Below are 21,348 nucleotides of genomic sequence, written 5' to 3'. Positions count from 1 at the left end.
GTATTGGGTCGAGATTTTATCAGGTTGGTTAGTTGGATGCACATCTCTAGCTGCTATCAAAATTCATGGGAATTCATTGAATATTCAACTCAAAATCAAAGCAAGATTTAATGTTAGGGACATTTTTTGACACAAACATAAAGTATAAGAATTAAAATGAAACATTTCAAGGATAGGTACCATCTTGAAATATGAGATAAAGGTGTATGACTAAATATGTAATTATACCTTAAACCAAAGATACACTTCAACCAACGTTTAAGGTGTATGCGGAATCATTAGACTAATTGTGAACCATATAGTAGTAAGCATTGCATTTCAATTAAGAGTCCACTTGCCAAAGGCCTTCTAGGTGAATTGGCACCTCCCCATGCACAAAGTGTTTGGGGGTCTAGGGGGAGAAAGGGTTCGAGTTGCAGGATTAGCAGCATGTTGTAAGTATTTCTCAAAAAAAAAAAAGGAAAAAAAAAAGAGAGTCCACTTAATCGCTTGAACATGTATCATAATCAAATTTTAACTTGAGTTTGATTATAATATGTAATATTTAGTTGTATTAAATTAATGATCGATCTGTTCAATTGGCATTCCTAGTGTCCCTTATCAAGGTGGTCATTATATGATAGGAGTCATAAATAACTAGTAGAATTTTGGGTTAAATTGTAGCCCGTTATTGAATTAGTATTTTTCAAAGCTTGACCTAATCCATGGAATCATAGCAATAGTCATATGTTAATAAAATCCTATATAATATATGTCCATGTAAAGCCCCCAGAATCCACGACGTTGACACAAATTTCTCACAATCCCTTGTGTTTGTTTTCTAGTCCTAGAAGCCTTAGAACACACCTACTTTGTGTTGCTTTCAGGTGTCATCACTCATGCACATTTCACACGGCTTAAGAACGTGAAGAAACTTGCGAGGGACCGAGTCCAACACGTTTTGCTTTATTCGATAGCAGCATACACACGTGTGCGCTTCATTTCATAGTCAGTCATCATCTGTTTTCATATAAGAAGACTGAGTCTGTGACAGCACCGTCCAAATTTAACTACAGCTCAATTCATTTCAAGCATCTGAACCAATATGAGCTCTCGAATTTATAAAGCCCAGAAACAAGCCCAATATAATATATATTGTTTGGGGAAAAAGTTAAAAACACTATTCTTATCTGATTGTGCTCAATGCAACCAATAAGATAACTTGCACAAAATGCCCTCTTAAAAGGGGTGTTTGACATGTCATGAAACCTGGTTAGCTAAATAACCGGTTTTTAATTATTCAGTTTGATGACTTTTTTTTAGTCCAGTCAATTGAATTGAATGAAATCCTATTAAAAATACAAAACTACTTTTAGATACACACGATTCTCCCCAAAAGCGGGGTTTTTATTATTATTTAAATTTTAGTGTTTTCACATTCATTTTTCAACATAAAACCAGTTTAAACTTTCACATGTTCCGGTACTTATTCGCACCAAACCCAACCTGAGCAAAATGACCAGTTAAGAGGGGTGTTTAGCATGTCATGAAACCTGGTTAGCCAAGATTTAATTATTTCATTCCTAATTAAAAAAAAGAAAAGAAAAGAAGATTTACTTATCTCAGTTTTATGGTTTTAGAATTGATTCTTCCAAACGCACATCCTATCCACAAATGAATTTTTAAATTTTAGTGTTTTCACATTCAAATAGTCATAAAGTAGTTTTAAAATCAATCAATCAGTGATTTTTTTTTTTTTTTTTTTTTTTATGGGTAATCAAAAGATTTATTGCATAAAAAGGACATCATGCTCACGATGGTGAACACTCTATAATTAAAACAGATACAAGTAACTCAAAACGAGATACGAATAAAAAGGAGAAAATCAGAAATGGAAATACATTGTGTAAAATCAATCAATCAGTGAATAAATCATGTATAATTGTTGTATCAGGTTTCTAAACAGTAATGTAGTTGGTTATTTCAAAAACCAGCTCAGACAGCTCGACAATTCTTGAAAAGTTCTGCAGTAATCACAAATGGCTCCATTATTTTCGTGTCATAATTTATCACCAATTAAGGTATCAGTGTTCAAGAATTATATTCATGATTTGGGAATACATAATATCAATTCTATGGTTCACACTATTAATTTAGTGAGGGACAAAATTCCAAAATTTTGACCACTTCCAAACTTTCTTCTGAAAAATGGTGAATGATCATCTTCTCGCCAATAAGGAAAGGAATATATGGTGAGTAATCAACGCCTATAGGATTTAATGTACTAACCTTCTGTAGATCTATTCACATTTCAAGTATCAAAGAAAAAAAAGCCTCGAGAATGGTTAGACCCGACGGTATGTTCTTCTCTGTCTTTGCTCTTCAACTTCGTTCATCCAATCAGAGAGCCACATGAGACCCTTGTAACCATAATTTGCTATAGCAATTAGGACCACCACAAGGGTGACAATAAGAAGTAGCCACTTCATAGCCGCAACAATTTTCTGTTTATAAAGAACAGATTCTGTTAATGAGCAAATAAAAGGGCACTTGAAAGAACTCACTTTTTTCCCTTTGGAAAAATAACAAACCTGCAGTCTTGATATTTGCTTGCCTTCTTGTACCTGTTGTCGTCTCCTTTTACGCTTTGGTACATTCTTTTCAGTTTCTGGCTCCTTTTCCTGTAAACAAAATTTCCATGGTATTAGATTTGACCTTATAGAGCTCATCTACTAAAATGCTACTGAATTTTATATGCAAAATGTAAGCAAGATTCATGTATGAAAAGTTTCGTGCAATAATTTTCACAGATGGATATTAAATTTTTAGACTGATATTTTCAGTAGCATAGATTATTTATTTATTTAATTTTTTTTCATAAGTAGTATTATTCAGTCAAACAAAGATTACTTCCGGTTCATGATGATGAACACAAAAGTATTTAAAAGATTACAAAGAAATCAACTAGGAAAATAAAGAGTCTTGGAACTCCAAAATAGAGTGAAAATGAGTAAAACCCCAAGCATGAGACTAACCAAACAAGGTTTGGATCAACAAAGCTTTCAAATGATCACGGGATTACTCCTTATCCTAAAAAGTACGGGTATTCCTTTCCTTCCACACTTTCCACATAAAAAACAACGCAGTAAGATTCCAAACATCAGAGTAGTGTCTCCCAAACAAATTCCTCCATCCAAGTAAAAGAGCCACTACTGACAAGATATTCCCAAATATCTTGAATACTTCACTCCACAAGCCATAGGCAACATCACAATGAAGCAATAAGTGGTCCATTATTTGTCCTTGACACCAACACATACAACACCATTCAACTAAATAAAAACATCTTTTAAGAAGATTATCATTAGTCAGAATCTTACCCTAACAAAGAAAGACACCCTCTTGGGGGTCTTAACACACCAAATACTCTTCCAAGGGAATGAAGACATGCTTGTACCACAAAATCACCTTATAATAGGAACGAGCATCAAATATACCACTCCTGTTTAGGCAACATCTCAACCCATGATCCCCCAACCCCTAGGCATCTGGGAATATAATAGGTCTAGAAAGGAATTCACTGAATGCAACTCCCAATCATGAAAGTATCTAAGAAAACACACGTCCCAACTCCTAGCCCCCCCGATCTATTGCTAATACAGAGAAGCAAAATTGGAGGTATCTTTGTCAGTTGCACAAGCAAATAGGTCAGGATACAAATCCTTCAAGGGAAGGTTCCCACACCAACAAACGTGCCTAAATCTTATATATGTACCGTCACCAACCTCAAGAGACACGTGGGAGAAAACTGTCCCACCCCACTTTGATACTCTGCCAAAAACTACAACCATGCACCCTTAGTTGAACCACCCGTCTACCCCATACTTCGAAGCTATCACACATCGCCACAACTGAGTAATTTCATGTCCAAAGCATCATAATCACTTCCCCAATAAAGCTTGATTAAACCTCCTTATCTTCATAATCCCCAAACCGCCTGCCTCAACAGGTAGACAAACCTTATCCCATGCCACCAACAGGAATTTTAACATGTCCTTTGTCGCACCCCACAGAAAGTTCCTCTGAATTCTCTCCAACCTATCGGCGACCGACTTGGGAATGGGTAGTGCATAGATTTCACTGTCCACTGAATCTCCTGTTATGGGTTGTGCGTGAAGAAACATGTTCTTTGTTTTGCCATCCCCACTATTTCCTATGTTTCCCAAGCGAAGAACTCGTACTACAACTGTACCTATTTTTTATTTATTCATTTTTGCAATTAGAGAAATCATTCCATGGTACATGGAAAAAGTTCAACCTCTTCTGTCAAATGACAGCTATAACAAGTTGCAAAAGGTTTCAGGAAGCAGACAATGACATCCTGGTAATTAAGGGGCTCAAGAAACCAAAAGTTCCCATATCTGGTACATATAAATCAACGAGCTGAGCCATTTGAAAGGTGTATATGGTGGCAACACTCTCAACCAAACTAGAGCTTCTTGTTGACTCTGGTTGAATCAATACATGATTACACATCTAATCTTGTAGCAGGCATGAGAAAACCAAGCAGAGAGAGACTGCTTTTCAAGTTCAAAATAACCATACAACTAGAAATGCCAGCCAGAATAGATGATGCAGCAGGAAACCACAAAAATTCTGGCAAAATTCAAAGCATATTACCTCCATGACTTTAGATTTACGTGAGTGTAACTCTGAATCAACAACTTGCACTTTACTCTTGCAAGCAGAATTGCAAGGAAGAAGTCCAATTCCATACTGATTTTTTGGTATATCTCTGGGATCTGAGCCAGCATTCCGATGGGCTGCTTGCACATCTTGACAAAACCATTCTTTTTTCAAGGTTTGGCATTTACAACGAACAAAAACCTTGCAAGAGAAAGAGTTGACAAGGTAAATCAAATATACAAATGCCAGTTCCAATGGTAATGTTTTTCAGATAATATTTGAGATTCAAGACCAAAAACAAGATATGATATCCATGTGTTCAATTAAACAACAAGATCGTCCCTATAAAGTTATTAACATTATTACCTTCTTGCGGCACTTGTCAGGAGATGGGCATGCACCAGGATGACACGACTCTGGGCATAGATGTGTACAATTGGGCAACTTCCTGCATAATCACAATCACCTCTAAGCCTCATTTCAGTCATATTTCTTAACCCAAAAGAATAAAACCAGAGCAATCATGAAGAATATATAAATTTAGACTGAGGCTCTATTGAGTTTACTTTTCTTCAGTAAGTATGTTTAGTTTACTCAAGTAAATAGAATAAGTGAATCAACAACCATGCCTCCATATTCTAATATGAGCACATATCTTTGAATTACCTATGACAAGGTCCACCACATGAGCGAACAGCCATTTGCTCCTTTTCAGACAGGCTGTTGTAGTATAAGCACTCAAAGACATGGACCATTGAACCACAGTGACATGATCGTTTTACAAGTACTTTGCAAGGAGGACATTCTCCAGGATGACATGGCAAGGGGCAAGGATGAGAACATGTGGGTCTTCTCTCCTGAATGAGGACATTTAAAATAAGAAGGCAAATAATGAGTTGTGAGAGTAAATGATGAGGCTGAAGAAATACATCCATTCTTCACTCAGGCATACAAGGGTGAAAAGTCAATAAGGACACAATTCAGTCCACAAGATGAGGAGAATTCATGAGAAAATACAGAACATAACACTTGAGGAATGGAGGAAATATAAGAGAGTAAACACCTTTTGGCAAGGTAGATGACACTCTTCACAAGAATTGCTTCTTTCGTTCTGGAAGGGTGTTGCAGAAAGGTTCTTCAGGGCATGGCAAGTTTTAGTACAATAATGATTGCCGCAAGATAAAGGATTTCCACATAAATTATCACAGGAAAATTGTGTTTTATCTGAGCACACCATCTGATACAAGGGGGAAACCATTATTTTTTTTTTTTCCCAAAAAAAATCTGGGGAAAATGAGGCTAAAATGGCATTGATAGTTCTAGAAAATGAGGTCGCAAGTTAAAATATTTTATCCATTTATAGCAAGGAAAATGCAACCAACCATTCTATCTGCCCCAACATGTTGGCCAACACATGACCTCCAAACCAGTTCTGGGCAAGGAGGGCATGGAGAACCAGGCGTATATTCAGTCTGATGTATTGACTTCTTTTTCTTTGGTTTCAATGTAAATTCAGGATTAGGAGGAGATATAGGGCCATGACACCTGAACACAAAAGGAAACAAGTATAAGTTGCACAAGAAAGGCCATTATCTAGTATCATAATCTCAAGGAGATTTTAAGATAACATTCATGAACTAAAATACTGCAGACCTTAGATTGCACTTATGGCCACATGGATATTCTTCATTGCAAATTAACCGACATGGGGGGCAAGCACCATAATGGCATTTGTGTGGCTGGGAAAAAAGGGAAAAAAAAACTATTGTTAATTATTATTATTTTTTAAAAAAGAAAAATCTCTGGGACAGAACAAGCAGTGAATTACTAATCTTTTCTTCTGCAAGAGCTACAGGCATAATTACAGATTAAAACCTAAAACTTCTAAAGATATCAAGAACCATCTCCTCATTGACATCCCAGGGAATTTCAAGTATTCAGTTACATTACTTTATTAACCACACATGGAAGAATATCAAGATGGCCATTGGCTAAAAAATCAGGAAGAAGAAATCATGATGCTTGTTGGCAAATGTAAGTATGCTCCCAACCCAATGTAGAGAACCACTCATATTATTTTTTAGAGAGTGTTGACATATATCTGAAGAAATCTAGAATGCTCTAAAGTCTTCAATTGATCTAACCAATCTTCATAGGAAATGAAACAAGCAACCCGGTACCTTGCTATTTGATCCATGCCTGCATAAACGAGCAATATGGCATTGCTTGGGACATCTAGGAGGCTTTTGATCCATCTCAGTACCACAAGGAACCTGATACAAAATCCATTACAAAGTACTCAGCAAAGACAGTCTAATTAAGAGCAAGCATGCATTCACTGCATGGAAGTCTTTTCTTTCTTTCTTTCATTTTTCGAAGGGGTTGATTGGGGGGGTGGGGAAGCAATTTATACAAAAGCTTAATACCATTATTGAAGGCAGTGGCAATGTTATTTGTACATTTCTAACATCCTATAGGACTACTAGCATGGGGTACCTACATTATAACTTTTAATAACAAGTACTAGAAGAACCTATCAAAAAAAAAACTAGAAGAGTTCTAATCCTCAATATAACAAAAGAATAGAATGGTAATATAAACTGCTCCAAGCTTCATAGAGCCTGGTGATTAAGATGAAAACTTCACAAATGAAAAAGTCATCATCTCTACTGTAACATTTGAGCCCTTGTGAATTTTCGAAGGAAATAAGCATGTTATGCATGGTCATTACGTCCAGTGAACACCATCCCAGCACTAGGTGTTGTAAAAAAGGGTTTGTCATGAAAGACATTACCAATTATATCTGAATTTTCTCACTTATAGGGACAAGAGACAAAATTAATGCAGAAAAAAGAGATGTTCCTCCTTGAGACCAGGAAACAACAATGATTTCACAACAGTCACAACCAATCCCAATAAAGAACAATCATTCACAAATCCAAGTGAAATAATACGAGAAAAGCCAACTGCCAGTAAGAAACCAAATTACAGAATTTAAAAGACAAAAATCACACCTCAAAGTGTGTCTCACTACAAGCACATGAAATTGTCACCATCACTGGGCAAGGAGCACAGGCACCTCTGCAACAACAAACTGACTATCGTTTAAGCTCACATTTTGATAATTCATGATTATACAAATTGAAAAAATCCACTAATCATAACCTTCTTACATTAGCAGAACCTACTGTATCCTATTCCTGCCAAACAAATTTAATCATATTCAGCTTAAGTTAACCGTAGAGATTCCTCCTACTCCTCAAATTTAATGGTTATCTCAACAAACACCCTAAGCACCATATACCACATGACAACAGAATCACCATCTGTAGCTTACAGCAAATGTAAAAAGGCCACATACCTATGACACGGAGCAGGGCATTTATGGTTCTTACATCTTAGCTTCCTGCCACAAACCTAAGATTTCAAAAAATCAATAGTCACAAATAGTTCCTCAAAATAAAGTAACAACACTGAATTAGCCCCACACACACAAACACCAACCTCTGAGCATGGAGGGCAATCCCCGTCACAGCAACGACGCTTACAAGCATGACGCCCACAGTCCCGCGTTATCTGACACTTCCTTTCACATGCCAAATCTTGATAACAAGGAACCTATTCTACATTCAATTACACTTTCCCATACTAAACTTCCAAAAGTTTAAATCCACACAAAACACTTTTCAATAAGGCTAGTGACTCACAAAATTTCAAAACTTTTTTCACAATTATTGAGGTGGCATCTTGTGACCGGCATAAACTAAAAGTGGTATTACTGGTCGTACCACGTGGAGGTGATGTTGCTCCAATCACTACTTGCTAGTGCCACTCCTATATATATATTTTATGACGTGTTGGTGTTTTCAACATTGCTCATACTATTTTCAGGCTTAAAATTTACCATTGGTCCCTAAAGTTTAGCCCATGAATGATTTTAATCTATGAAATTTAGAGTGATCGCTTTTAGTCCCTTAGAATACATGACCAAATTAAAAACTGACATGTCATCACTCTATTAGACTCGTTAGAAACTAAAATCGATCACCTTGAAACTTGTTAGAGACTAAAAGCAACCACTATAGCACCAAATCAATTAAACCTAGCAACACAAAAATTTTCACAATTCATTCATTACAGATTAATGCATATGAAAACGATGCTACTCGAATCGAAATTCGTTCCTATAGCATTATTGCTCGTTTCTAAAATTCAACAAAACTTCAAAAAGCAAACAAAGCAAAAGTAAAAATACCTCTTTCCTGAGGCTCCCACACCGGCACGACTTGATCACGACGATTCTACAAGTCTCCATACACGTCCCACGGTGGCACCGCTCGTGACACCTATGCAGACCACAGCTCAAAGTCTTATCGCAAGTCGCGCCGCACAACGGCGTCGTAACATCGCAGGGCATACCTTCGTACACTCTCTTCCCGCACGGACACGCCCGTTTCCCTTGCAGCGGACACTCCCCGCACCCGCCAATTTCGTGGCACCCTTTCTCGCATCGATGCTTCCCGCATTTCAAAGCCCTGTCGCACGCGCCCTCGCAGCGAAACTCGCGATCGTGACACTCCCTCTCTTGCCTTTCCTTCCCGCACCGGCACGCGTAGACCGCACGCGCCGCGCAGGGAGGGCAGGGCCCGTCGTGGCAGGGCTGGGCGCACTTGTGGACCCCGCATTGTAACCGTTTCGAGCAGAGGTTGTTGCAGGAGAAGTTTTTGAAGCCGCAGCGGCGGACTTCGGAAACGGCGCCGCAGTAGCATTTGGATTTGATGAGTTTCGGGCAGGAAGGGCAGGGGCCAGGGTGGCACAGCAGGAGGCAGTTATGGCCGCAGTTGTGTTTTAGAGGACGGTTACAGACCTCGCCGCAAGAGTGCGGTAGGACCCACGGGTCGTCGGAGGGCGGGTCTTGTAATTTTCCGCAAAAGCAGTGGTAGTGTTTAGGGATTTGGGATCTGGAGTATTGGACGCGGCATTTGGGGCAGTTCCAGGTGGAGATTTCGGAGGCGTGCTGGGAGGAGATGGGGAGGCGCGTGGTGGCGCGCGCGGCGGAGAGATCGGAGGACTGGCGCGACCAGCTTTGGATGCAGGCGAGGTGGAAGACGGCGAAGCAGAGGGAGGAGCAGGACCACGTCGGGTGAGAAGGTTTGATGCGCTCGAGGCATATGAGGCAGGAGAGAGCGCCGGAGGAGGAGGAGGTGAGGAAGGATTGGATTTTGGAGAGGTCCGACGCGGAGGGAGATGATTGGTTGGTGAACTCGAGGTAGGATTTGAAAATGGAGTTGGAGAGGTCGGCGTGGAGGAGGGAGGAAGATCCGGTGTGGCCGTGGTCTGAGTCGGAATCGGAGTCGGAGAATTGGCGGTGGCGGTGGTCGTCGTTAGCTGAGGTCATTTTTAGCTGAGGTTGATAGGCTTTTTGAAACTATCACTAGTTTTTAAAGTTAGGCAGTAGGCACAGATAAAAAAGATGATGAGTTGTGCATTTTGTATTTCACTGCTCACAAATCACAATGTGAACAAATGGTAACAACGTTGTAAAAATGGTTGTGGACCTTGTGGTATATATATATATATATATACTCTATTAATTAATTAACACCATTTTTGGATTGTGATTATTATCATCTCTGTCACTTGTATTCTAAAATTGTTGTATTACACTCTTTTATTTTATTTTATTTTTTTATGGTGTAAAACCCTTGGCCCAATATAGGTATAGAGAATAAATTAAATTGATAATTGAAATGAAAACATATGAATTTCACTATAAAAAGATGAACACTTCAATATTATTAAATTATCAATATCTTCGAAGAAAAATAAAATACAAAGGACAGAAAATGATAATAAAATGAGTTTCACTATAAAGATAAACACTTCAATATTATTAAATTATGAGATGTACAAATGATACTATTAAAATTATCAATATCCTCAATATTATTATTTTTGTTAACGATAATTTGGAGATCTAAATTGGAACCATTATTATAATTATAATATAATGGTATAATTTATATTGGGATTAAAAGGTAGAGAGAAAATAGAAAGAAAGTAAGTGGAAACACACATGTATTAATATGATTTGGTTTGATGGTTTAAGTTCACAGTGAAAAGCCTTTGAAACAACTCTATTGTTAACTAGTTTTATGCTTGTACGATGCATGGCTTAATCAAGAATCATGTGTAAATTAAAAAAAATAAAAATTATTTTAATTAAAATTAAATAGATAATAAAAATAAAGTAATCTTTTACTCTATTTTTTTAAAAACAAAGTAACATTTTACTTTAAGTTATATAATGAATGCATATTGTGTAAGATTAGGTTTTTTTAAATAAATAAAATTATATATAAGTTCAAAATTAATTGAATGGAATATAGTAGATAACTATGCAATTAATATAAAAAGATATTCCTAAAAAAATATAAAAGGATTTTGCATAATTAAATCTCAAGTGCTTATTTAAATGAAAAACCTTGAATTCAATAATTAAAAATAATAATTGAAAGCATATTTAAGTGGTAACCTCAATGTAATAGTTAAGAATTATGAACAACCCAAATTACTAAACATTAAAAATTAAAATTAAAAGTAGATAAACTTGCATAATAATTGAATTTTTGTCTTTGAAAATGAGGTTGGAGGCACCGAATTTCACCCTATCAAAACAAAATGTGTAAATATAAACTTCAAGAAATTTTTTTGAGAAAAACTCAATACCAAGAGTGTTGTTTGATCGAGTGCTTCGAAACCTCAAGGAAACTCCTTGAATAAAAAAACATGAATAATTTAAAAAAAACAAAAACAAAATTAAACAAATAACAAATAACATGATAGATACTTGGATGTTCAAAATATTAATAAAAAAAAATAAAGAATCTGGCCTTATTATTTATAGTGTTCTGAAAATCTAAATATGAGAGTCATGGTACAATAAAACTATTATCCATAATCATTCCTATATTTTTCCAACAAACAAAATTTCAACCACGGTAAAAGTTGATAAGAAGTTGTTTTTATTTAAAAAAATAATTTTAAGTTGTGAAGAAGTTGATATAAGCAAAAAATAAATAAATTAATTAAATTAAAATCCAATACCATAAAAATAATTTTATCCAAAAAAATTAAATTAATAAAATATTTGAAAAAAAGTAGATAAAAAATTTATTATCAATAACTCCCCTTGTGTATATCCTCCACCACAACTATGGTTTCTAAGCCCAACTTTTATCATATAGTATATGATGTCTTAATGTATGTTACAATAAATTCATTATAATGGATTACAATAACTTAGATTTTGTATCTTAATCTCTATAAAAATGTATAGTAAATATAACTAAATAATACCAATATCGCCAATACACTATCATTTCAAATATTATTGTATGATTTTGTTTGCACCCAAACAATGACTTATTGGGATTGGAATAGTGTGGTCAAAGACTAGGACATCACTACTTTATAAATAAGTATACAAATAATACTTATCATTTAATATTATTAAGAAATGAGATTTTTTTTTTTTTTTAAAAAGCCATTTGAATAAATCTGTTTAAGTATTAAGTAAAAAAAAAATCAATTTATATTCACTTAAGTTCTTACATTTTATTTGCCTATAATTATAATTGCACCCTTATAGTTTATTTTATTTGCCTATAATTATAATTGCACCCTCATAGTTTTTTTGGTTTTTTTTTTTTTTAAGGAAATCCTAAGATTGCTTTTACTTCATTAAAGCAATGCTGGAGAGGGGGAAAAAAATGGATTGTAAACTTAATTTACACACTTGAATGGCTTTTGGAAGCCCACAAGTAAATCCCAACTCATTGATATTGTTCATAATTTCTAAGTTTATCAAGTTCTAAAAAATGCATGGAACATGTAAATCAGGGAGTATTGGCAAAACATTGTATACAAAAAAAAAACCCATCACAAACAAGAAGAGTGTCCTCAAAGTGCATTGGTCACCAATAAGAAGAATGTACTCTAAGTAGTTCAATTCAAGAAAGAGTCTATTGTTCACCAGCCTTTTCTTTTGGTTTTTTGACAATTGGATGTTGGGTATTTGAGTTGTAGTAAATTGGTCGAGTTATGTTAGTAAGAAGAGTGTACTCTAAGTAGTTCAATTCAAGAAAGAGTCTATTGTTCACAAGCCTTTTCTTTTAGTTTTTTGACAATTGGATGTTGGGTATTTGAGTTGTAGTAAATTGGTCGAGTTATGTTAGTATCAAATGGAATATGCAAATCTGAATGATGAATATGGCAATGGGCCTATAGGTTCCAGTTCTCTCAAAATCTCTTACTTTTTACCCCATCTCTTAATTACTCTACTATTTCTTTGTTACTTTACTCTTCAATAAACTACAGTGTTTACTATTAATTTCTTCCAATATCTCAACAGTGATCCTCGTAGAACACTACTTGGTAGACCCATAAATTTTTCATAGGCGTGTTTTTAACAACTTTAGCTTTAATTGAAATTATTTATTTGTATTAATACCACAATGATATGCTAAAATCATGAAATTTTAACAATGTCATTGGCATGTTAAATAGCTTTCATGTAAAATATGGCCACATTGGTATGATTTTGTTTCCACCAATCCACTGCCATGTAGGATACCATTATGTGATTTTGTTTCCACTCCAATAATATTTATTTATCACTAAATATTAATTATTACTAAGAAATGAGATTTTTTTAAAGACTAAAAGTTAGACAAAAGAGGTAAAGGAACTAAGTAGAATGGGGGCAAAAGCCCAAAGATGAAAGAGAGAAGGAAAAGGGACACACGATCAATAATCACTGAGTAATGATACAAACTTGAATCTAATGGACACAAAACAACCCACAACAAATTTTACATTTGTTAACGTAGCAAATTGTTATTGGTAGATGATAGAGTGCTGTCACTATTGAGTTCATATGAAAATTAATGAAAACTTGACAATTCAGTTGTTATGAAATTTGATGTGAGCAATGTCGATTTTAAGTTAAGGAATCTCATTCAGTGGGGGAAAATGTTCAAATCTAAATTATCCTTCTCTACAGCATCTCCTTCACCATTTTCTTTCATTCTTTCTCAAACTCTTTTCTTCATTGAGGAAAAGAAGCAAATATGAAATAAAAACTTTTTCTCCATCTCTCTCCCATACTCCCATTGTCCTAATAGTAACGATATTTTTTATTTTATTTTACCATATGGGTTTTTTTTAATACATGTATATGTGTCCAACCTTACTAATTTGTTGAGAATTAACCAATACCAAAATTTTGGGATCAAGACTCCATGGTTGTATTGACTACTATTGTCAGAAGTCAGTAAGTACCTACTTTATTTGAGGACATGCTAGGAAACTAATAAGCCACTTAGAGGCTTGCTCACAAAAAAAATCGACATTAATGTAACGAATATAATGAATTCCAGTCTGGTTATCTTACAAAAATACATCGACAATTTCCCACACAATGAATACCAATCTAGTTATATTACAAAAATACATCGACAATTTCCCACACAATGAATACCAATCTAGTTATATTACAAAAATACATCGACAATTTCCCACAATAACTCAACATAATTTCAGACATTACATATGCATGTATCAGTGATATCACACAGCAAACCTTTGATGAAAAAAGAAGTGCACATTTAAAAACTGTACATTATTTTGTACTTCTTTCCTCGCAAATATGGAGTGCAACTACTGATGACATTAAAAGTATTCAAAGCGCATAAGAAGCTTCACAGATGTGTACTTCTCACCCTTTTCATTATGGAGTGGAACTGCTCGAATCCCGCTTCTTAGCTCCGAAACTGGTATGCATGTTTGGCCTCCAAAGTCATCTTTTTCAGACATGTCATACTCATGAACTTCAATCCGAAGCAAAGCCAGTTCTGGCACAGTTAGTGGGAATTCAAACTCCTCATTCCAAGTGGGCACCCAGTTGTCCTCTAATGTCTTCGTTTTCTTCATGACAGTATCAGCAGACACTCCAGCAATTGCTACCTGCATACAGATTGATAACATCATATTTTACATCAAGAAACCTTTGAAGAAGGTTATGAGTAGTTTGGAATTTTCAGAAGGGCACCCTGAGAAGAGATAGTAATGGTTGGGGGCAGCAATTGCATACCAATAATACAAGATACAAGATACAAAATATTTCACAACTTGTTGAAGTGGCAGATTGTGATTAGTGCAACATCACTTTCAATAGGAACACCACTAACATCGCTTATATTGTACACCAATCACAAATTGCCTTCTGCAGTTGTGAAAAATGTTGTGTCATTTGGACTGATTGATTGCCTATATTTGGAGCTGTGTATGAGAAGAGGTTGAACTCACAAGAGAACGGCAAAAGATGAACTAATTTCACTAAACCCAAAACTGCTCAATAAAAGTAAGGCACCCGAGTCAAACTTGACTGAAGGCATTAATGAGAATTATAGCAGAGGAAGGTAGTCACACCCTAGATCAAACTATAACAGAATGCAGCTATATAAATCAAATTATTTTTGAACATTCAGTTGACTTACCCTTGCATAAAAATCTGGTGGGGAATATGCATCAAAGTGCGTGTGACGGAAATCATAATACCATCCTTCCCCCATATACACAGTGACCTATTAAATAACAAAAGAACTATAACCCTTGGTTGAGACAAAAATAGAAAGAATAAATAAAAGCACTTCCGTTAAATGCTTAAGGAAACTAAATAGAGTCAAAAACCCTGGCAATAAAGCACTCACCTTTAAAGTTTTTTTCACCGGCAACTTAACTTTAGGATCAAAGACCTCATTATGTGGGTCAGTCTTCAATAGGAAATCTGGTTTTTTAACATAACCACACCCGCCATTTGCTCTGAACATTCCCTGCATCAACCAGAGAGATCGTCCGTGTCCCTGTCATGGGAAACATATTCCAGGAATTTAGCAGAGGTAAACAATTTGAGAAAACGTTTTTCTCAAGCTGAGATTACTATTAGAACCCAGAAAAGACTTAGCTTATCGACCAGTGAGCATCACAGAGACACTCAATGGTAACAGCATCTCTTCCTTTCCTATCATAATAGTAGTTCCATGTGGGAAATGAAATGGTCATACACATACATGCATGCATTTCTGATCTAATAGCTTGATTTAAAAGCAAACACTACTATGAATTTTCTGGTATAAAGTTTCAGATTAATTCGTGATTATTCTTGAGAACTTTAGAACAGAAGGATCCATTACACAATATAATGTCATGAACAAATCATTGGTATTTTTAATGACTTACCCCCCCCCCCCCGGAAAAAAAAAAAAAAAGCATAAAAACTAAAAACTGCATTTTTATCAAATGAGAAGGAATAAGAAGAACAAGAAATCCCTGACTGACAAAGGATTAAACAAGAAATCCCTGTCTAACAAAGGATTAAACAAGAAACAAACAAACCTGCATATTAAATGCAACCATTTGAGCTCCATGAGTCCACCCTATTAGTGGGTTGTAATTTGAAGAGTCAATGCGTGTACCCTTTGGATACACCCTCAGAATATTACGCTGGGTAAACCTACAACAAATCAATCGTCAAAACATGGAAAATTTTGTTATTTAGAAATCAAAACAGAAATTTATATTGCAACATATAATGACAAAGCATGTTATTATGTTACACTGGAAAACATATATAGTAGTTGCAGGAAACCACTAAGTGATACAGCACATAATGCCTGCATGTGGATCAAAGAATCGGAGTCACCAATGGATGTCACACCTGAGACCTGTCTCAGACAATAAATATTATAGCCAGATAATTGAAATCCCACCAAAAGTGGCCCTTCTCTTTTCACTAAGCCACTCAAAAAGGCAGCCTGAATGATGCTCTTTTCATGAATATCAACAAATGGACCACATTCTTGTAAAAATAGAAAAATGAACATGCCACAGGCACAACAAAACTCTCTTTCCAGACCCCCATCTCTCCCAGCCCCTCTCCCCCCCCCCCCCAAAAAAAAAAAAAAAAAAAAACCCTTGTATCAATACCTGACAATCTCTTTTCCATAAGTGGCTATGGCCTTTTCAAGTTGTTGCTCACTTAAGCTAAGACGTCTCACTTTATCAGGGTCCACCTTGAAACATTCCTGTAATCCACCTTTTGGCTTCCCAGCATGAATGGTAATTAAACGTTTATATTCAGGTGCTTCATGTTGCTGTGACTTAGTATCTCCATTATCAAGATCTTCCTCTTCATTATGATCTTCTTCATCCAAATCATGCTGTCAGGACATGTTAAGACAGCAAGTGCGAATTAAAACTTGGTACCTCAAGTAAATCAGCATATTATATAAAAAATGTATCTACAAACCTTGTCATCTGATACAGACATGCTTTTCTGGTGTGTGACTTCTTCACCCCAGGCAGTTTCATCACCTGACACCTTTTCCTTTTGGGGATCGTTTTCTTTTTCCTTAACTTCTTTGGCCTCAAGGTATTCCTTTGGGGGTTTGGTTGATATGATTATCCTTCTCTTTAAGGATTCTGGGGATGGAAACTGCTTCAAGCTTTCTGGGCCAGGAGTAAAGAGTATGTCTTCAAATGTTTGAGTGACCATCTAGAAATTGGTGAAAATTTTGTAAATTAATAGAGCAATAGTGCTGAAATAACACAGAAAATTAAATACTCACCTGAGCCACTTTAGCCTGAAGATCTGGAGTAAGGTGGTCTTCTAGAGTTATCACAACTGGATATTCAGATGCAGTAAAGGCATGCTCCTTTATACACTTCAAACATTTGAGGAGTTCCACAGGAGTAGTCAGTGTCCTATACAAGAAAACAATGTCCAAATTGGTAATATAGCAAGTAGCATATAATTATTATCAAAAAAGCAAGTAGCATATAATTAACTCAAGGAAACCTTTATCCCAACTACATGGGTCAGCTACATAAATCCACTCCATCCAGCCCAATCTAAGGGTATATACTTTTGTTAGTATTGTTAACCTTATTTTGAAATATATACTTGTGAAACTGAACCCATAAAAAAAGGCAACTGTTGTGGAAACTATTAGAGAAAGTGCATTCATTATCCAAGCATAGAAGGATTTAAAAATTTTCCCATTTTGATTTTCGGTCATATTCTCCACTTTTGATTGTTAGGTGATGTGCAGTGTTATGGGGAATTTTCAAATCTCATTCCTCTTAAGTTCAACTCATTTGTTCAAGATCGTATCAAAATCTGAAAGGAAGAATGATACTATCTTTTCCTAGTATCAATAGTTGCTAGTTTCTCTTTTCTAAGTTCTTCTTCTTCTTTTTTGGAGGGGGAGAAGGGGCTGTTAATATCTATGCTCAAAATCCAGACAAGGATCAAAAGGAGGTTCTCAAAGAAAATACAATTTGACTGAAATCTTGTGTTTAAGTTTCACAAAAATGAGAGGTCTCTCCTACCTAGAACAATTTGTACGCTAAACCATACCTTCCATGAAGAACATCCACATTATCTTTTGCAGCATTTGGCCATATATCCAACTCAATTACCCTCACTCCTCTCTCCAGCGCTTGTTTGATGGGGACATCGCTGCAATCACTACTGAGTTGATTCCCAGTTAAATACGAATTGTGACCCGTATATATGAAATAATGCGACAAAGGCGCATTCATATCATGATGCACCTGAAACATACCATATGTTGAAAATTAGAAATGGTTACAATACAAAGTGTTGTACTTAAAAAAAATTTAAAGCTGCAATTTTAATTACTTAACAGTTGCATTAGTCCTTAATCTGCTTCACTAATAGTAACAAAAAGTGAAACAGCTAAAATGTAATGTAAGCACTAAACAACAAAAACACAAAATATAGAAATTTTAACGGATAATTATTACTAACTCTCACAATTTAGTTCATTAACTCTCAATCGTTACATTGGATCCCCGAAAGTTTGAATTAAAAATGAAATCATTAGAGTTCCCAGTTCCATCCAAGTTAACAAATTTAGCAGTTTAAGGATAAACAATTTACCCATTGTGGTTAAGCCCAATCACAATTTAGTCTCACGCGCCTTCTCAATTGTGACCTTTAGCACCCCTAGATTTTTATTTTGATAATCATAATTCAATAGTTTCAACGAGGAAAGGGGATTTGAACACTGGACACTAATGATACTTTGGACGAAGCCCTAACAATTTCATTTCAGTCCAAAACTTAGGGACTCAAATCTCAAAGGTAACAATTAGCTCAAATGGTAAGGTTTTAAGTTCAATCCCTGCTTACACCAAAAACTGACTGTTGTCTTGATCTCTTGATCTGATTAAGAGGAGCTATAACGGATGCCATAGGTTAAAACTCTAAAAAAAAAAAAAAAAAAATTCTCAAATGTAACAATTACAGGTTTGTGGACTAGATTATGATACGGCTAAACCGGAATAAGATGAATTGTAATCATCCAAAAAAACAAATACAAATACAGCAACCGTATATATTATGACAGCCATAAAATTTTTGTTTTTTCTAAAAACATAAATTTAGTCAAAATAAAATATTTCCAAAAATAAAAATCCTTAGATAAATTCTACTTTTACATATAGTTACAACAACAAAAAAGAATTGACCATAAAAGTCTTCCACAAAATGCGTTACTAAGTTTAACCAACTCAGTGAGAAAAAAGTTATATTATACCGTAGGAGATTGGAGAGGAAGGTTAGAATCAGAGAAGAGGTACTTAAAGAAGGCCTCGAGGTTGAGTCCCTTGCGATGAATGTGCCTGAGCTGATCGATGATGGACTGAGCGTCCGATTCGGTCACTTTCTCTTGTTTCTGAACTTCGATCAGGAAGTTCCGTAACCGATCGGCGTTCATGATCCCATTCTCGGAGTACTGACTGAAAAGGTCCTTGATCTCCGCCGGTGCTTCCGTGACGGCGAGCCTGAACCGCCTATGGAAGCAGAAGCAGACTCTGTAGGTCTGTTTGGACATTGTGTTAGTTCAATTCTGGAAAATGGAAAAATGGAAATGTGGATTTTTTGTGAGTTTTGAGAGTGAGTGTGTGTGCGTGTGAGAGAGAAAGTGAAAGAGAGTGGTTTTATTAGATTTTTGTTGTTGCTATTTGGTTTCTGATAGGATGAGATGGTTGTGTTGCGTTAATGATTCTAATTAAGATGAGGGGTACTGTTGTGGGACCTTGTGCTATAATACACTTTTTACATCGGGAACGACTTTGGTGTTGGAGCAAACTAAAATAATACTATACTGTACGATACTAAAAAATATAGTTTGCTTTGGTATATTCCCTTTTTTTTTGTTTGGCTCTTTTGCATTATAAAAATAAAATAAAAGTTGTGTGTATATGTCTGATCTTATCTCTTACGGTTGGTGTCCTTGGGTTACTTATTGTGATTGATATAAAGAATGCTACAATCCCATTATTTTACAATATTTTTACATGAAATATTTTTATGGATTCTCATTTGTGTTTGTCACTAACTTCACTTTTTTGCTTACTAATAGTTACATTGGTCATTTGTAAAAAAGGAAAAAAAAAATTGTAAAAATTTATGATTTTAGCATTTTTTTTATAAAATAATATCATTCTAATAATAATTTACTAGCTTCTAAGCATGAGCTCACGCACATGCTCAAATACTCTTTTATTTTTATCTTTTTGGTAAAATTTAATAATTTGCATCCATTATTATTAGGGATTACTATATGTTTTAATCACCAAAAAACTTAAAGATGTGATGAGTTAATTTACAGAGCTAATTTCTAATAAAGACTACATAATTGTCTTTGAAGTTGTACAATCAAGAAATAGTGCCTCTCACTCAAATGAATCCAATTTGGCCTTTATGCAATCTAACAAATTTGTGAATATGTGAACCCTATTAAAAAGGAAATGGAGAAAAAAAGTTGATAGCTTTTATAAGTCAAAGTAATTGTTAAAATAGTCACAAATAAAAATAACATCATAGTTTTTTTTTTTTAGTAATTTAATATCAAGCAATGAAAAAGTACAAACTAATAAACAAACTATATTTTTTCATAATGTCAAAATTCATCTCAAAATCAACTATTTAATTTTTTACATTTATCAATTCAATGTACAATCGATGTTGGCTAATCAAGGAGTTCAATAAAACAATTAGACAATATTAAAGGAACATTCAAAGACTTGCAAACATTGTTTTGGAACTTTTTTTTTTTAATAATAAATTTAATGCAACAGAATATGTAAGCAATGTCTTCTGTAATGGTAAACAGTGGCATCAGTTTGGAACGAAAAAAAAAAAAAAACCCTTAAATTTTTAGGTTGACATACCTTCTTCATATGAATGATCGTGCTGGCTCTATAAGAAAATCCTTCTGTCACAAAATTTATAAACCTGTGAGTCTCTTTACCAAAAGACAGTGTTGTTATATATTGGAAAAAAATCCATAAAAAAAAAAATGTTATATCATCATTTTTTGGAGTTATTAAAAAGAAGTAAACAATGACATAATTTTTATTAAAAAGCCTTAAATTTTTAGGTTGACATACCTTCTTCATATGAATGATCATGCTGGCTTTATAAGAAAATCCTTCTGCCAAAAACTTGTAAACTTGCGAGCCTCTTTACCAAAAGACGGTGTTGTTATATATATTGGGAAAAAAAATCCAAAGGAGAAACAAAAATAAATA

The 21,348-nt window shown here is 35.0% G+C and overlaps 2 protein-coding genes across 7 annotated transcripts; both read right to left on the bottom strand.

The window, feature by feature from the left end:
* Nucleotides 1-1,365: 1,365 nt before the first annotated feature.
* On the bottom strand, nt 1,366-10,187 carry LOC112011952 (NF-X1-type zinc finger protein NFXL2). 4 transcript variants are annotated; one of them, XR_010629023.1, is made up of 14 exons: nt 8,921-10,187; nt 8,170-8,283; nt 8,027-8,082; nt 7,680-7,746; nt 6,846-6,938; nt 6,319-6,404; nt 6,048-6,210; nt 5,729-5,902; nt 5,332-5,522; nt 5,032-5,113; nt 4,660-4,866; nt 2,571-2,660; nt 2,269-2,483; nt 1,366-1,643 (listed from the first exon to the last, which is right to left on the bottom strand). XR_010629023.1 is itself a non-coding variant. In XM_024044302.2 (13 exons), the coding sequence occupies exons 1-13, from the start codon at nt 10,061-10,063 to the stop codon at nt 2,325-2,327; spliced, it is 2,625 nt and encodes an 874-aa protein (XP_023900070.2). In that variant the 5' UTR covers nt 10,064-10,187; the 3' UTR covers nt 1,868-2,324. The 4 variants fall into 4 exon arrangements, 2 of the variants coding, with proteins under 2 accessions (XP_023900070.2, XP_023900071.2); XR_010629022.1 differs by lacking the exon at nt 1,366-1,643 and adding an exon at nt 1,868-2,003; XM_024044302.2 differs by lacking the exon at nt 1,366-1,643 and having other exon boundaries at nt 1,868-2,483.
* Nucleotides 10,188-14,031: 3,844 nt separating this feature from the next.
* LOC112011958 (phosphoinositide phospholipase C 2-like) lies at nt 14,032-21,032 on the bottom strand. Of its 3 annotated transcripts, XM_065773646.1 has the most exons (10): nt 20,989-21,032; nt 19,350-19,634; nt 18,146-18,342; nt 17,355-17,490; nt 17,036-17,281; nt 16,714-16,946; nt 16,123-16,240; nt 15,438-15,590; nt 15,225-15,311; nt 14,032-14,691 (listed from the first exon to the last, which is right to left on the bottom strand). In XM_065773646.1, the coding sequence occupies exons 1-10, from the start codon at nt 20,995-20,997 to the stop codon at nt 14,398-14,400; spliced, it is 1,758 nt and encodes a 585-aa protein (XP_065629718.1). In that variant the 5' UTR covers nt 20,998-21,032; the 3' UTR covers nt 14,032-14,397. The 3 variants fall into 3 exon arrangements, with proteins under 3 accessions (XP_065629718.1, XP_065629719.1, XP_065629717.1); XM_065773647.1 differs by lacking the exon at nt 19,350-19,634; XM_065773645.1 differs by lacking the exon at nt 20,989-21,032 and having other exon boundaries at nt 19,350-19,876.
* Between the last annotated feature and the right edge of the window lie 316 nt (nt 21,033-21,348).

This window comes from Quercus suber, unplaced genomic scaffold (assembly GCF_002906115.3).
Source record: "Quercus suber isolate HL8 unplaced genomic scaffold, Cork oak 2.0 scaffold_78, whole genome shotgun sequence".
NCBI classification, from domain to species: domain Eukaryota; kingdom Viridiplantae; phylum Streptophyta; class Magnoliopsida; order Fagales; family Fagaceae; genus Quercus; species Quercus suber.
This window is presented reverse-complemented; position numbering and strand designations above follow the sequence as displayed.

Coding starts and splice junctions, on each gene's coding strand:
- LOC112011952 (XM_024044302.2), bottom strand. CDS start 10,063: ATGACCTCAGCTAACGACGACCACCGCCACCGCCAATTCTCCGACTCC. Junction 5,114..5,331: donor TGTGGTGGACCTTGTCATAG/GTAATTCAAAGA, acceptor GTGATTATGCAG/GAAGTTGCCCAATTGTACAC. Junction 2,661..4,659: donor GTAAATCTAAAGTCATGGAG/GTAATATGCTTT, acceptor TTTTGTTTACAG/GAAAAGGAGCCAGAAACTGA.
- LOC112011958 (XM_065773645.1), bottom strand. CDS start 19,646: ATGTCCAAACAGACCTACAGAGTCTGCTTCTGCTTCCATAGGCGGTTC. Junction 16,241..16,713: donor TATGGAAAAGAGATTGTCAG/GTATTGATACAA, acceptor GATTTGTTGTAG/GTTTACCCAGCGTAATATTC. Junction 15,312..15,437: donor CGGTGAAAAAAACTTTAAAG/GTGAGTGCTTTA, acceptor GTTATTTAATAG/GTCACTGTGTATATGGGGGA.